Here is a 17306-nt window from a genome sequence, read left to right on the forward strand (position 1 = left end):
TAAAGCCAAATGAAATGCCACTAAGCATTTTGCTTAGCATGCTAATGATTCTGCGAGTTTGCCATCTTAGTCTCAAAGAATATATTAGTAGAAAATAAGATAAATTAGAATATTTAAAATAGAAAAAAAAAGACAAAGAAATTAAATTGGTAAGACAGAATTTGTAAAAATATTGCTTGTTTGTGTGTGTGTGTGTGTGTGTGTGTGTGTGTGTGTGTGTGTATGAGAGAGAGAGAGAGAGAGAGAGCCAGTAGCCATGTAGTCCCCTAACAAGAACCTGCTCTGCCCTTCCACTTGGATTTCATAAGCCTGCACAAGCTGCATGGCAACCTCATTAGTGTTGATGGCATGAGTAAAGCACTCAATACACACTGTAGTCGGTGGCGTTAGGAAGGACACATCCAGCTGTAGAAATCATACCAAAGCAGACACTGGAGCATGATGCAATACTTTGAACCCATCAGATCCTCTCAAACCATCCAACTCATGCCAACATGGAAATTGAAATTAAAGAAGTAGGACAGTATAGGACAAAGCTGAAGCCAGGAGCACACCAGATTTGATAGTATAAGGGAAACAATACACTCTGCAATTGTGAGATCTTTTAAAAAGTAATTGATCAAAGAGAGATAGATTGAAGCCCATATGCAAGCAATTTTGAGAGGAGATTCAAAAAGCATGGTCATGAGTTTTACTGATATTGAGAGCAACAACACTGCTTTCCCCAAATTTCTCCACAGTGGATTTGGCTTTATGGAAACTACTGGTGGTCATTAAAGAGAGAGGGATTCAAGGTTTTGGAAGAAATCATTGTTAATGGCTGTTTCCATTACCTTAGAAATGGTGGAAATAACAGCAATAGAGCAATTGTTGACAAGGTCAGAGATTGCCTTACTTAGGAATGGGACACTGTAACATGTTTCCAAAAGCAGTTAATTCTTGCAGAAGGGTAAGAACTGAAAGAGCTTGATGTAAGGGCTATCACTGGAGTACAATGCTTGAGGGTAAGGAAAGAGGCATTGTCTGTGCCCATGGCTATGTTGATTTGAATCCTGAGAGATTGCAGAACTTCTATCGAATGCTGGAGATAGGAGTTGAATGACAGCAATAAAAACAATTGATGGTAAGAGAAAATTTTGAGTATAAGGCAGTGTAAAGAAATTGCCTCCTATTACCAAAGGGTTTTTAAGGGCCAATAAGTATTTCACTCCATTCTTATGGCATTGAATAGATGAGAACTTTTTCCTGTATAGAACATTAGTATATCTCAGATAATGTATTCTTGATATGGCCAAGTGGTTAAGAAGTTCACTTCACATGTATGCAAAGCCAGGTTCAATCCCACTGTACAGTATCTTTTGTTATTGTAGATTTGGATTGATCCAAACCTTGTGAGTGAAACTGGCTAGAAGGGAATTGTAAAAGTCTTTGGGGATGGGTTATACCTGTTCAAAGAGCCAGCTTTGTCACTTACTGTGTCATTACTGATCCTGCTTGTGAATTATGTTGAGGGTACAAGTGCATGTGGAAAATTAAGTTACGCTATAATTAGCAGGTATTTCAGGTGATTGAATAACAAGAATTTTTATAGATAAAACTGGTATGATTAATTTACTTTACTTTTTATACATGACAAACAGGTGAACTGGGGCAATGTAGAATAAAATATTTTGCTCAGAAACGCAGCAAAATGTTGGGATGTGAACTTAAACTGATAAACATGTGGTCACTTAGCCAATCGACAATATTCCAATTGCCACCAACCTTTATGGCTTTCTCTGCATGCTCTTCATACTTTCAGCTTAGATACTGGCCAAGGAATTTGCTTTTCATCTCTTATGAGTCAATGAAATACAGGTTTTGGATCTATTTAACTATACTTCTTTTTCATAGAATATGCTATCTTTTACCATAATTACTTGTGTGACTCTACGAAAATTCTCTGTTTCTTAAATTTTATTTTTAATTTGATGCATAAATTTATCTTCATAACATTGTTTAATTATGTTAAAAACATGGATGGTAATGAGCTAGACAATGACTTAAAGTTATTAAAAAATTGGGATTTAAACAGAAGCAATATGTACCTAATTTTTTATATTTCCTACTCCTTGACAGCTGCCATCTTCCCCCATTAACACTTGTTAATTCTTCCCCTTCCCTTGTTGCCTGTCTGTCCAAATCAGATAAGAATAACTATTGTGATAAACACAGCTTATTTCCCTTCAGCAAGCATAACATTCAAACAAGCTCAAAAATTAAAAAAGAAAAAAAAAAAGAAAAACAATGGTGGCAAGCAGCTGATTCCTCTCAAATTTATGAGAACCCTTTATTAATTATGTGGATGCTGTTGTTTAACTTCAGGTTTGCCCGGTCGTTCACTAGCCTTGCTAAAAGGACATGAGCGGGAAGCACCTTTGATGTTTGTTTTTAGGAAAAGGAGGAGGCAAAGACAAGGGCTGCCCAGGCAGCATAAACTCGCTCTGTACCAGTGGCCCTGATTAAGCCAACTTTTGTTCAAAGCTGTTCCAACTACCTCCTTCCCATATTTTTTCAAAGGCATAAGTGTACTCTAATGTTGTTGATTTTCAAACTGACAAATACCAGGCTCCACCATAGTATTAGGAAATTTTTTACCCCCCTCCGCTTCATTATTAACAAAAGGACAAAATAGTGTATTCATATAATTTTTTCTTTTCTTGTGTTGAGCAAGTTTTAAAATATTCAAAACCATCTTAACCCATTACCTACCAGTGATCTCATATGAGATCACTTAAAAATTACAAATTTCATAATTATCTGTCAATATTTACACATATCTAACCTTTTTGCTATATCTACTAGGTATATTTCTCTGACATTCAAATGAGGTTTACTAATTTTTCACCCAATATCTCGCTTATTTCTATTTAAAATGTTATTTTGATCATTCCAGCGTGTTTCTAAGGCTGTTTTATGCTAGAAATCAAAGTTTCATAAAAAAATTCCAGTTAATAGAATTATGGGAGGTGATGGGTTAATTTAATATGTTGTATCTTGAGTTTTTTTTTCATTAATTAACCCTTTAGCATTCAGATCATTTTGTCAAATGTATTGCTTATTTATTTACATGGTTTTGAATTAATCATACATTATCTGATAGTATATTTTTAGAATGACGTTGTAGAATAGGTTGAGAGTCCAGATTTGGCTGATTTGAACAAAACAGATAGAATATGGCCAGTTTAAATGCTAAAAGGTTAAACATAGAAATTTGTCTGCCCCCTTTTCAGTCTATATGGGCCCCACTATCATGAGCAACGCTGCTCTAATGTGTTTTATTTCAAGACAGTAGTGTGTGGTTTCTAGCAAGTCAAACCACCACAACAAAGAAGCTGCTACTTCATTGTGGTAGTTGAGATTATTGGCACAACCTGTTACTTGAAAGAAGTAATTCCTGCATAGTTACTGAACCTGATAGAAATAGCAAACTAAATCTCATTGAAATTATACCTCAGCTACCTCAGAAAGAAAGGACATTGGATAATGTCCTGCATATGAAATACCCAACAGATGATAGAATGCTCATTGTTGGAACACATTTGATCCTAGGTCTGCTTAGTTACTTGAGCTGGGATTGAACTTGTGTCTCCTACCCACCACAAGGCAATTCTCCTCTCCCTCTCCAGTCAATAGGCAAAACCCAGTTAAAAGGAGGACTGGGGACAGTGCTAGTAATAAAAATCATTGATCAGTTATTGTGTCAAATTTACATTTATAAAAACCCAACTATGAATCGTGGCATGATTTAAACCTTTCAGTTTAATTTGAACCTCATTTAGAACTTCTCTACAGCTTGAATTTTGAATTTACTAATTTATCTCTACTTTTATTTTTCAGCTCCAAATATTCTAGTTATGATTTTCTTTTCTTTTTTTTTTTTATTAATTAAAACAGATAAAAAGTGTATGACTGATTTTAATTATTATTATTCTTATATGATGTAACATTCATAGTGTCAATCAAAAATTGATGAAGTTATTGTATAGAAAGAGATGTAAAACAAGAAAATCATGTTGTCTAATTGAGCTTTATTTTAATACTATTCTTTATTGTGTAATCCATTTTTCATTCTTACTCATTCTTTGAGCATTTAGATTTATTTATTATTATTGTCGTTGTTATTTTGTAAACTTTTGTTCCTTTCAACACTTAGATGATTCTAGTGTTCTTTGATAGAGTAGTGCTTAAAGCTAACAGTGATTTATCAAGACAGGAATTTGAGTAATGGGGATGACATATCTTTCCGTAATCTGGTGACAAGATCTTGACTGGATTTTGTAATATTTTTTTTTAAATTTTGTAAAGAAATAGACCTCACACACACACGCACTCCCATCTCCTCCAATTCACCTTCTACTTCATCCTTTCTGCTTCCACAATGGTGAAATTGCTGTTGTAATACATGTCAGTCACAGAAGTTGTCTTATGTAAAATTTTTATTGTTTGAACCTTTTAGTGGGATGGGGGAGGGGAAGTTTTATTTGAAATTTATTGTTATTTTTCATTCTCTTCTGCCTGTTATCAACAGTAATCTTGTTCACTCGCTTCTCACTGCTTTACTTTATATTTATGTCCTCATCTCCTGCCCTTATCCCTTACTTCCTCTTCTCTCCATCTCTCTTTGGTTTTTCCATCAATTTCTTTCTGTCTTCACACCCAGCTTTATTCACTCACTCTCTCATTCTCACTCTCTAGATCTTTCTATCTTCCTCTCTCACCATTTTCTAAATCTTTCTAGCTCTTTGTTTTTTTCTCTTTCTTCAGTTACTTCCATATCCCTTTTTTTTAACATTTCCTTTTCATTTTCTCTACCCCTCTCTCTCTCCCACAATATATCCTGTGCAATATCTTACTACAAAGGCAGCTGCTCTGTAGAACACCTTTGTCTTCTGTGTCTCTTCACAACTAACAAACCCCTATCCCTCCAACTCAGTACAAACACTCACAAAATTAGCAGCAGCAGCATTAATTGCCTCATTAGTTCCAAACATTGTAATGAGATGTACACCACTAAAGATAATTACAGAGGAACAGCAACTGCCACACTTCAACTGAGTCTACCTTGACCATCTCTACTGTGGCCATCACCAAGACTGACTAATAAAACAATTTAATAAGGGAAACTATCAACTTTATAGAAAGGACAGCCAAATCTCCCCCAAAGAGTGTCTTCAAAAATGAAAAAAGAAAGGCACACGTTACATAATGCAGTCTTACATGAACTGTCTGAAGAAAAAATGTGATGGTCACTTCTGGAATGTCTTTGATCATAGGTTTGCTCAGTCACTGGTGATTGAGGCTAAACACTAGGTACATGAGTTTGAAAAAAAAGTGTTTAGTGAGATGAAGACAGACAGATGGTATCAGGTACAATTTTAATTGATGGTAGTACACAACTTGATTGTTCAGAGAAGCAGGCATCAATGTAGTAGCAGAAGATAATACAGAGACAAAGTTTAGTGATTAGTGGATTGGTATGTTGTAACCTGTCAGTGACTGAATATATTTCAGTAGAGAATATGATACTGGAATATACTCAGTATCATTACCATTGCAGCTGTGTAAGCAGAAAGAACTCTGTGAATTCCATCCGAGCATTTTTCATACAGAATCAACATCATAGAATCAGCATGGGCGTAGGAGTGGCTGTGTGGTAAGTAGCTTGCTTACAAACCACATGGTTCCGGGTTCAGTCCCACTGCGTGGCATTTTGGGCAAGTGTCTTCTACTATAGCCTCGGGCCGACCAAAGCCTTGTGATTGGATTTGGTAGACGGAAACTGAAAGAAGCCCGTCGTATATATGTATATATGTATATATATATATATATGTATGTGTTTATGTGTCTGTGTTTGTCCCCCCAACATCGCTTGACAACCGATACTGGTGTGTTTATGTCACCGTAACTTAGCGATTCGGCAAAAAAGAGACCGATAGAATAAGTACTAGGGTCGATTTGCTCAACTAAAGGCGGTGCTCCAGCATGGCCACAGTCAAAAGACTGAAACAAGTAAAAGAGTATCTGATCAGAGATGAAGTATTTTCTGAGCCTGAAGAAGAAGTATAGTGTTAAAGATAAGGTTGTGACATCTCACAATTTTGAAGGTCTGGGCTGTGTTATGTATGGGATGGGTGTAGGGTAAAACTGTTTCCTTGATATGTGCTGTAATTTTGTCCCGGTGTCAAAGGTGACTATTTGCCATATCCCCTAGTTCTTTATTTTATGAATGAAAAGTAAAGATGACTCCAGTTGTCAGCACACAAGACTTCAAACTAGACATATCGAAGTATCAAGTATGATACCCTACTGCATTAAGGACTCTTTCCGTGAATATATTCAATTTTGATATGAATTAATAGAATTTTGCATACATCTTTAAAATGATTATTTTCATCAAAATTTGATCTGCTTTGACAAGTTCAATATGTTATTAAATGTTTACAGGTGGTAGATTGGCAGTGCCATCAAAGCATCAGACAATATGTCTCTAGTTATGGCCTTTTATTGTTTACAGCCTAAGTTCAGGTCATGCTGAGGTTAACTCTTCCTTCATTCTTCTGGGGTCTATAAAGTACCAGTGAGGTACTGGGGTCAATTTAATTTTTTTTCTAAAGTATCCATGATGTGAATGGCACTGTTATAGAATACTATGACTTTTTTTGAGTGACAAAATCAATAGACTTCCTGATAAAATGCCTTGTGGTATTTAGTTATGCTACTACCTTACAATCAGTGTTCAGATCTTTCTACCACCACCTACATAAAAGGATAAAATAAATTTCAGGTTACCATACTCGATGACTGTCAAGCATGTTCATTGCCAGAGCAGCTGTCTGGCTTCCGTGCTAGTCGAGCGTAATCGTTACCAGCGTTGCCTTCTAGCACTTGTACTGGTGGCACATTAGAAAATCATTCAAGCGAGGTCGTTGCCAGTGCCGCTGGACTGGCTCCCGTGCAGGTGGCACGTAAAAAACATCTTTTTGAGCGTGGCCGTTGCCAGTACCGTGTGATTGGCCCTCGTGTCGGTGGCACGTAAAAGCACCCACTACACTCTCGGAGTGGTTGGCATTAGGAAGGGTATCCAGCTGTAGAAACTCTGCCAAATCAGATTGGAGCCTGGTGCAGCCACCTGGTCCACCAATCTTCAGTCAAATCGTCCAACCCATGCTAGCATGGAAAGCAGACATTAAATGATGATGATGATTATGTTAGCATTACCTGAATATTCCTTTTTGTTTTCTCTTTGTTGTAGCTTTCTTCCTTGGCACCCAGGTGCTCTCTGCCTTCTCTGTAGCTCTCCTCATCCTGGTTTTGATCATGGCAGTAATACGAATGTGTGGTTGCTGTCAGACTGGTTATAAGGTCCATGTTGCAGTGATTTCAGCTGTTCTGACACTAATAGCAAGTAAGTTTCCATTTCATTTTACTTTCTGTTTACGTTTTTTAATGTCTGTTCATTTTTATCTCTCTACATAACATGGGAACAAAGCTTAATTGTGTGGTTAACAACTTTACAGCCATGTGGCTTCGCATTCAGTTATATATAGCAACTTGGGCAGCTGCTTTGGATCTTTATGGTTTGAGTCACTGCATGTTAAAATCTTTAAAAAACAATTTTGATGTAGCATATAGATGTAATTTGTGATGCTGAATCCAAATTTGTTATTCAATTATTCCAGAAGAATTTTTCAAAGATGTTACAGGGGTTCAAAGTTTGATCATTTTCAGAATTTTCAGCCAATCAGAAAACAACGCATTCACTGCCTCTTCCATCATCTGTCATAGTAGTTACGGTAGTGATGGGAGGTAGCATGTCAAAACATTAGAAATAACAGTGGAAAACATTAAAACATACACAAGCAAATTAAATGTTTAAAAGTTTCGAGTAAACCAACTGGAGTTACTAGAAATAACACTCAAAACATTAAAATATACACAAGCAAAGTAAACAGTGAAAAACATTAAAACATATACAAGCAAATTAAATATTTAAAAGCTATGAGCAAACCAACTGCAGTTGCTAGAAATAAGTCAGAACATTGCTTAAAACAGACATTTATTAGTTAAAAATTTCAAGAACTAAAGTTTGCAATACACTCTAGGATTTTATAAAATAGATTATCTTTTTCATATCTCCTTCCCCACATAAATTTGCAAAGATACAAGTCAACCACATCGGTATTTGTTGAGTGGGAGTCCCATTTTTTGAGTTTATAAATTCAATGTTATGGTTCACAGTTTTATGTTTGATATCATAGCCATCAATTTCTGCGATATGATTATAAGCTCGCCACAGATCATTGAGGATATTGATTCCTGTCGTATGCAGTCCTTTAGTATTTCGCAGTTATGACTTGGTACAGCATAATGGAAAACTTCCCTCATCTTGCGACATACTCCTCCAAAGACCCACTGTTCAGGTAATATCCTCCCTTGGTTGTACTTGCGTTTTGAGTACACTGTTTCATCTATCTCTGCAATCTTTCTGAGACCACCTATCTGAACTGGGTTGTGGAGCAGGTCCTCTGTACACAACTCACGAACATAATAGTTGTAATGAACAGCTGTGCTCGGATTCATACCCAGTTATTCCGTTCAAAATGGATTGAGGTCATTTGCTTGACCCAGGCATATAAAAAAAAAAGGGTATTGTTCTCAGAGAAAAGAGCCACCTTCCAACCATGTATCTTTCTAGAGAGACACAGACATATTGCAGTTTTCCGTTGGCAATGCCAGTACAAATTCCCATGAACTTTTTTTTTTTCTATGGGATGTCCTTTCTTATAAATCTTCTTTTCTGGTATTATTCCTTTCTCTTGGAAGAAATATGCTGCATCGTCTTCTGTCTTCACTTTTCCCATCAAACAGGAAAGATGTGGCCATCTCGTGACTGCTCAAATCGAATTTCTACTATTAGAAAAACAAACAATTATGGAACACGTGGTGGTTACACTCCTTGTGCACATGCGCAACATATTTTGGTTACTATGGAAACAAGTTCTTTACAAACAGTTATGGAACATAATGTGGTTACACTCCCTGGTTACTATGGAAATAGTTCTTTGCTAACTATGCTAACAGAACTTCACAGTGATGTGTAAAATACTCGCTTCTGATTGGCTAAAATACCCAAATTTTGCAAGCTTTAAAGGCTAATAACTTTTTAATCATAAATTAAAGGGAAAATGATTTTCATTTTCGTAATCTCTCTCTATATAAAATTATTTGTCTCTCTGTCTGTCTGTTCTCTATGCATTCTCAAACGCCTCGACCAAATCAAATCAAATTCTACAAGGTAATAGTATTACACCCTGCAAGTGTCAACATGTAATTTTTATTTTCATTTGTATTGAAACAGTATAACATTTTCTCAAGAATAATCTTTCTATAGTCAACTATAGCAACAGACATTTTATATGACATCACATTTTGTATTTGTGTTTGTAAGTGTGTGTATGTTTGCACATTCATTGCATACAAGATAGTAAAGGACATTTATACCATAACAACAACACATCTCTATCATTCTCTCTAGTGTTTACCATTGTAATGATGTCTGGTGATAGATATTTCGTAAAGGACCCATTCGTATCTTGGTGTGAAATAATTTTTTTCTACGTTTTTTTTCAAGTGCATTTAATGTCTGACCGCCAAATCTGCTGCAAGCCACTATTTTCCGGAAAAGAAAGTGGGAGAGGGGTCAAAAAATTATTTCACAGCGAAATATCGGTGGGTCCTTTATTGCAAATAACTGTTACGTGGTAGTATGGCGTGCTAGAAATAGCAGCCATATCTTTCTTTTTCTGGGGAAAGGAGCCGTTCATGCGTGATTTCAATGTCACATTCGTTGAAAGTATGCAAAATAACCTGGAAAAGAAAACAAAAACCCGCAAAACAAAACTCCATCGGTGGGAAACTCTGAGATCCCCACCCCTCCCCCCTTTCTTTTCTGGAAAAAAGTGGCTTGCAGCGGGTTTGGAGGTCAGATACATTGAATACACTTGAAAAAAATTATTTCAGGCCGATGTACGAATGGGTCCTTTACAAAATATTTACTTCACCTTACCTAGAAAGGAAGGTGTCAAATTACACTACAAGCAAAGAGTACTGTGTTAAGGTTATGAGTTAATAACCTGAGTGAAACCGGGTCTTCTGCTTGTTAGTATACAAAACTTAATCCATATATCAAATTTGAAAACAGTTGGAACAAAATTGGAGATAGTGATTTAAACCACAAAGATCTGTTGTTTCTAACGTAGCCCCTGGTTGACCAGTACCTTGTGAGCAGAATTTGGTAGAGGTGACTCTGTGTGTGTGTGTGTGTGTGTGTGTGTATAGATGAGGGGGTGTTGTAAAGTTCCTGGTTTGGGGTTAAAGAAAGTGCAGGAGTACCAGTTAATTATGATTTTATTCAACATAATCTCCTCTCAGATTCACACACTTATTGATAAACGTTAATGAATGATGATGATTACAGCAGCCCTTTCAATGATGCTAATGTTAACAAGTTATGCTATGTAACAAACCACTTCATAACTGTAGTCATACCAGTGTTTACAATAAATGCACCACTCAGTGGCTTTGTGCACAGCTACCTTGGGATTGGAACAACAGAGATATTCATAAGCCTTGACATTTGACACATTGTAGTGCTAGTGTTGAAGGGACTAACCATCAAATCCACTACTAATGCTAATACTGCATCAGCTAGTACAAGTTTTCATTTATATAAGAATTAGTGAAATATGAATATTCAGTTTTGTTGATGCCTAAAAAATATGATGAAGACCCCCCCCCCCAAGCATCTTCATGACATGTTAGAAGTCACAAATCTATGTTGTTTTTGTTTCGAGTCCTTAAAATTATATTCTTCATTACTACCTTTAACGACATCTCATTCTATATTTCAGTAACATTCCAGATCTCGGCCCTGTTATTATTTGGTCTGAAAACTGGTCACAAAGATTGGCTTACCAACCATCGACACATCCATTTATCCTGGTCTTATGGTCTTTGTGCAGGTGGAGCTTTGATACTTATATTTGCAGCATTGTTTTTTGCTTTAGCTGCATTTACTGCGTATGATACTAAAAAGGCAAAAGCCAAAGCCAAAAAGTTTGCCCTGTCTGTGCATAGATATTAGCTCTGATACTCTCGCTACTTAAATCATTCTGATTTAAGTAGCTAAAGTATATTGGTTGTATATTATTTATTTATACTTTACATAAGAAACTGTAGAAATATTTTTTTACTTTTACAAAAAAAATATGAAACAAATGTTTTCTAATTCTACATAAAGCTATGTTTAATCTCTGTCAGTCTGTCACTGCCTGCAGCTCAAACCAAGGCGCAGTTGTTAGCAGAGCTGTACATTTGAAAACAGGGATCAATGGTGAGTGGCCATTGATGGTTCACTAATCAAAATATCCACTTTTACTTGAGTGTTGTTAAATATGGCAGCCTGCTTGTAATTCAACTTAAATCATTTAACACATATCATATGAGATTTGTGTGGCAGTTTTACTTGTTTAGATAATTGTTTACAAAATTTCAAAATTGCACAGTATCATTCTTGATCAAATATTGTTAACTTGGGTATTAACCCCAAATAACCTTTACATACATGTAACAGATATCCATGTTTATTGCATTTTCAACCTCAGTATTTATGGAGTTGATTTAGAAACATCACCCTCCTTGGTAAGAAACACCAATTTATTGCAAGTTTTATATTCTAGGACAACACTTGTCAATTCTACATTCCTCTCTGTTTAGAGCAATAAACTGTGCATCAGCCATACAATAAGTTGTCCATCATAAAGCTGATTACCTTCAAATTACAGTCCACCTTAGAAAAAATGGACATTTATAACCCTAAAACGTTGAGGTGGTCATGGCTGAAATGCTTCATCAGGCTGACCGGGACCTAAATAGCAACTAATACATAGCTATGTAACTCACTATGCTTTTGTTGGGTACACTGCATATCAGCGATGAGATATGAACTGTTGGGCTTTGAATTAATTCTTTCATTACTTTAAAATATTAAATATATTCTTGTAATGTCTTAGTTGAAATATAAACATTCATCAAACACTTCACATAATCTTTTCTATACAAATATATTTTTTAAATATCAAATTCACATTTTTTACTTCATCATAAAATTTTTTTTCTACAAAACATTTGATAAATTTGCAATCTTTGCTTATCAGCAGCATATCACAGCTAATAATTAACACCCTTTGTGATGTTAATTATTAGTTAAATATATTTTGTAAATAGATTTTTTAAAATCCATTTTTATATATCCTGAATACATTGTACAACAAATTTCAGGGTCAAGAAAAAAACATAGTTCTCATGTACATTTTATTATGAAGGTGATTGTGCTAAAATCAAATTTTATAACAAAAATTTCCATTCAGCTCACATTTTCTTGTAAATTACCAACTTAATAACTATGCAATTTATATTAATTTCCATGATACCATAAATTTATTTTTCTCCCAAAGTCAGATTAATATGTCCATTGTAATTAATTTATAAATATATAATGAATCAGAAAGTTTGTTAACATTATATAATGTATTAAGCTACATTTTAGTATTTACTTCTTCGTTTATAAGACATCTCAGATGTGTCACGCTTCAGATTCCAGCAGAAGCCAGCTAGCATAGCTGGGCTCCATTTTCCCTTATACCTGTTTTCCACTGATGCTATATCTGGATGGAACCTCTCTCCTGTATCCTCTGGGAAGAAGAACAGATGAGAATGAAGAAAGTGTATCTTCAGTGACATATTGCATCTGAGATCTTGGTAGCACTTGATTAGGCTCTCCACTATACTCTCTCGCTGGGCCACTTCTTGCTTTCCCAGAAATCCTTTGCATGCATCTTTGAATACATTCCAGGCTGCTAGCTCAGTTTTATCCATTGTCACCTCGAAGTCCTCATCAGCTTATAAGTTGATGAATCTGAGGGCCTATGAATATGCCTTCTTTAATCTTGGCATCACTTATTTTAGGGAAGATCGCCTCGAGGTACTGGAAACGACTTATATTGCAGTGCTTTAGTAAATTGCTTCATTATGCCTAATTTTAAATGCAGTGGTGGCAAAATGATTTTCTCCTTAACTAGTGGCTCATGATTTACACTGACATTCAGGCGTCATAGTTTCCCGAGGTGGCCATTCTGAGCATAATGTTCTGATCTGGCCCTACTGTCCCACTTGCAAAGGAAACATAAACTTGGTGTATCCAGTTTGAAGCCCATTAAGTAGGGCTACTAAAGTCAAGTTCACACAAATTAGCCACTCATGCTCCTTGTAACTTGTGAGGTTCTCATGTCTCTCTTAAAATGACCGAGTGAGCAATTGGAACTGAAGGCATGGTGTTCCCATTGTGCAAAAGAACTGCTTTTATGCTGTAAAGGGATGCATCTTTGAACAACCTCCACTCATTTGGTTCATAGGTCAGCTCAAGGGCATTGAATAGGTCTCTGATATCATTATAATAAGTAAAGTTGTTTTCCAAAGTGAAGAATTGCAGAACACTTACCAAATATTGTAACTTGAGCATCTTTATCCAACAGATTTTTAGTGAGTGTTAGATCACAAACTAGATCATTGAGTTCAGGTTGGGTGGTGAGGTGTGGTTTCTTGTCAAATTTACCACAGATTTGGACCCATATAACTATAGGTTAGGTTGACAAATACCTTTGGAACACCCCACTAAAATTATATCAAAATCTGTTCATAACTTTTAGGGTTGTCAGTATCAGCCCAGTCCTGTTTGCACTCAATTCCTACGGAACCATCAGTGTATTTAACGTAAAATGGTAATTTACAAGAAACTGGATATTCACAGGAAGAAATGGATGTTATATTCATGATCTACACACAAAATACTCCTAGAGAAGATTATTTTCATATCCGTTTTGTTTTGTTTTTTTGCATTGTTATACAGTGATATCGAAGACCTATTATCATATTTGTTCTTCAAATTAAAATATTTGTAACATTTTTGGATTGAGTTATAAAGGTACTTTACATTTTTTTTTTTTTTTTTTTAAACATTTTAGAGGAATATTGTAGCATCTACAATAATTTTTTTTTTTTGTCTATAATGCATAAGTTTATCACTTCTGTTGCTAATTACATTATAAATGAATAGCCTATATTATCAAGTGATATTGAAGCTGTTTGAGTTGATTAAATATTGTAATTATTCTTAAATGTCTCAATTTTTCCATAAACTAATTCCACTGCATTTAAAGTCATTGTCCTGAACATGAGTTTTGCAGTAATTAACTGGGCAATGGGGTTTTATCAAATTAATAACCGAAGTTCATATATTTTGATAATCTTAATATTTTTCATCATATACAAGAAGTTAAACGTTTAGAATATTTTTCATTGTGTAACTTGCATATTTATTGAAACAGCTTGTGGGACTTCTGAAATTCATGTTTCATCACACATTAAATGTTTTTATACCTGAAACTTCAAACTTGTTTGAAAAGTAAACATCATAAAAGTCATAATTATAGACTTGTCATTATTGTCATGTTTATTTTCAGTGCAGTCACATGGGCTCCTTGAAACATAATAAACTGACAAAAGATGTCAGGAAAACTTCTGTCTGAATTGTCAAACAAGGCATGGTTAGTGCAATTTGAAGCCAAAATAATTATAGATGATATAAAAGAAACTCCATTCTTCTATACATTTCGTATTGCGACCATTGTGAGAATCAACATTTTTTTTTCTGGTATCTTTTACTTGTTTTAATCATTGAACCCTGGCCAGGCTGGAGTACTGCTTGAAGAGTTTAATTGAACAGTACTTATTTCTTTAGTCTGGTACTTATTCTAGTGATCTCTTTTACAGACGTACACACAACAGGCTTCTTCCAGTTCCCATCTACCAAATCTGTTTACAAGGCTTTTGTAGGTTATAGTAGGAAACACTTGCCGGAGATGCCATGCAGTGGGACTGAACCTAGAATCAAGTGATCTGGAAGCAAACTTCTTACCATGCACCTATGTATCTTCATTATTTGCTAGGAAAAGCAGTGAAGCTTGTGAAACTAACTGAACGATTAGTAATAGCTGATAGATTGAAATTGTTGGAAGCCAAACATAACAAGTCAATGACTTTATTTTTAAAATACCATAAGCAGCATTTTCTAAGTTGAAGCAATTGAAAGAAAACTGAGCAGGCTTGCACTTTGTGGACATAGTTCAGGAAATGGTGAATTAGAATCATTAGTTAAACAAATTTCCATCATGGTTGCTTGTTTTCCATGTTGACTACATATATACATATTTCGTACTGTTCACTAAAATGTGGTCGATGCCAGGTCCGCCTGACTGGCTCCCACGCTAGTGGCATGTAAAAAGCACCAACCGAATATGGCCAATGCCAGTAACCCCTGACTGGCCCCCGTCTTGATAGCACATAAAAAGCGCTATCTGAATGTAATTGATGCCAAGCCCACCTGACTGGTTTCTGTGCCGGTGGCACATAAAAAGCACCCACTACACTCTCAGAGTGGTTGGTATCAGAAAGGGCATCCAGCTGTAGAAGCATTGCCAGATCAGCCTGGCGCAGCTGCTGGCTCTCCAGACCTCTGTCAAACCGTCCAACCCATTCCAGCATGGAAAACGGACGTTAAACAATGATGATGATAATAACTATTCTAACAATAATAGAACTTGGGTTATGCAGTATTAGTAACAACAACAGCAGTAAAGATTTTATCAGCTTTCATAATTGTGAAAACTAAGTCATTTTACCAGATACAAATTATTTTGTGCTGTATATGACATAACTTAAGTAAAAAGAGAAACATTTGTGCTTAACTTGTTTTTCAAGTAGCGACATCATTGACAATAAGGCTTTCATATAAGTAGGTTATCTCCCTTGGCTAGGCGGTGTTCCATGTATATAATTAAACTTCCGCAGACTACCCACGCCATTGTTATTGTTTTACGTCATATCATGGATATAAAGCAGCTTGATGATTCAGCTATCGAAGTACTTACTGTGCCTGAGTTAAAGAAATATTTAAGATTATATGGACAGTATGTTACTGGAAGAAAGGCGGACTTGACTGAAAGGAATAAAAATTCTGTCAATGAAGAATGTCAACAAAGTAAATTCATCGGACGATACTTCAGACAGGAATAAGCAGAAGCTTATATCTCCTCTCGGTGAAGTATCGCCTGATCTAAAGATCTTTGTAAGTTGCCGAATTTCACAGATAATTACCTCGTGCTACGGATGAAAGCAAAGCAACAGTTAAGGAGTGGCATATTTTACCACGACAGACACGTACACAGCATCGAATACTACGATGTGAGTGAAAGCTGCTCTCACTGTATTGTCCGGTGTCTGGTAATCCCTTCAATACCGACATCAAACCAAAAAAAGAATCCTGACCACAGAGTGTGGGTAATTATGTCAAAGGTCACTGGCAATGTGCATTCAGCTGATTGCAGCAAGTCACTGAGCATGCGTACATGTCATACGGGAGAGTTCCAATCAGGGGTGGATAACAACCTTATAGGAACCCCCTATAGATATATACATACATAATTCAGTCCATGTAAAAGTGACATGACAAATTATTTATGTGTATAGGTGTGGCTGTGTGATTAAGTTTGTTTCCCAACCATATGGTTTTGAGTTCAGATACACTACATAGCTCCTTGGGAAAGTATCATCTACTGTAGCCCTAGACCTGTGATTCCCAACATGGGGCATGGTAATATTTTGGGGAGGCATGCTTAGAGTTATGCTGAATTTTTATACCTTTTGTACACAATGTTTAGTATACCAATAGAGAAAGGTGACAATTTGAGAATGAGTTATTAAAAAAAGAATTCTTTACATCCCCTATGGACAATTTTATCAAATTTTGGACACTTTAGAGACAACAGGTCGTTTTCATCTTATTCATAAGATCTGACGTCACTAAAAAGGGAAGTGGTGTGTGAAGAAAACATGTAGGTAATTACAAATGCGTGTGTGTGTAGTATAGAACTGGTCAGTACTGAAAGCAATGCCATCTTAATTCCCTATGGAGAAATAAACTGGAGACAGACTTATGTGTGTGGGTGTGTCTAAGACAGTGTGGGATGAAAGAATTGAATGGTGTGAAATGGAGTGGAAGGAGTAGTGTCTGTGAAGGAAGAGAAAGAGGCAGATAGAGAGAGATTTATGGTACTGGTAACGCACACATATACACACATGTATATATA

At 35.8% G+C, this 17306-nt stretch overlaps 1 protein-coding gene across 1 annotated transcript in view; it reads left to right on the plus strand.

Annotated features, from left to right (window-relative positions):
* The window catches only part of LOC106868051 (uncharacterized), a 22878-nt gene extending 8293 nt beyond the window's left edge, over positions 1 to 14585 (plus strand). The window contains exons 2-3 of the mRNA XM_014913160.2: positions 7295 to 7447; positions 10953 to 14585. Of these exons, the coding sequence (XP_014768646.1) occupies positions 7295 to 7447; positions 10953 to 11185 (386 nt within the window). The 3' untranslated portion in view covers positions 11186 to 14585. The remainder of the gene's footprint in view (positions 1 to 7294; positions 7448 to 10952) is intronic.
* The last annotated feature ends 2721 nt before the right edge of the window (positions 14586 to 17306 follow it).

The sequence above is a fragment of the Octopus bimaculoides genome, chromosome 3, assembly GCF_001194135.2.
Source record: "Octopus bimaculoides isolate UCB-OBI-ISO-001 chromosome 3, ASM119413v2, whole genome shotgun sequence".
Taxonomy (NCBI): domain Eukaryota; kingdom Metazoa; phylum Mollusca; class Cephalopoda; order Octopoda; family Octopodidae; genus Octopus; species Octopus bimaculoides.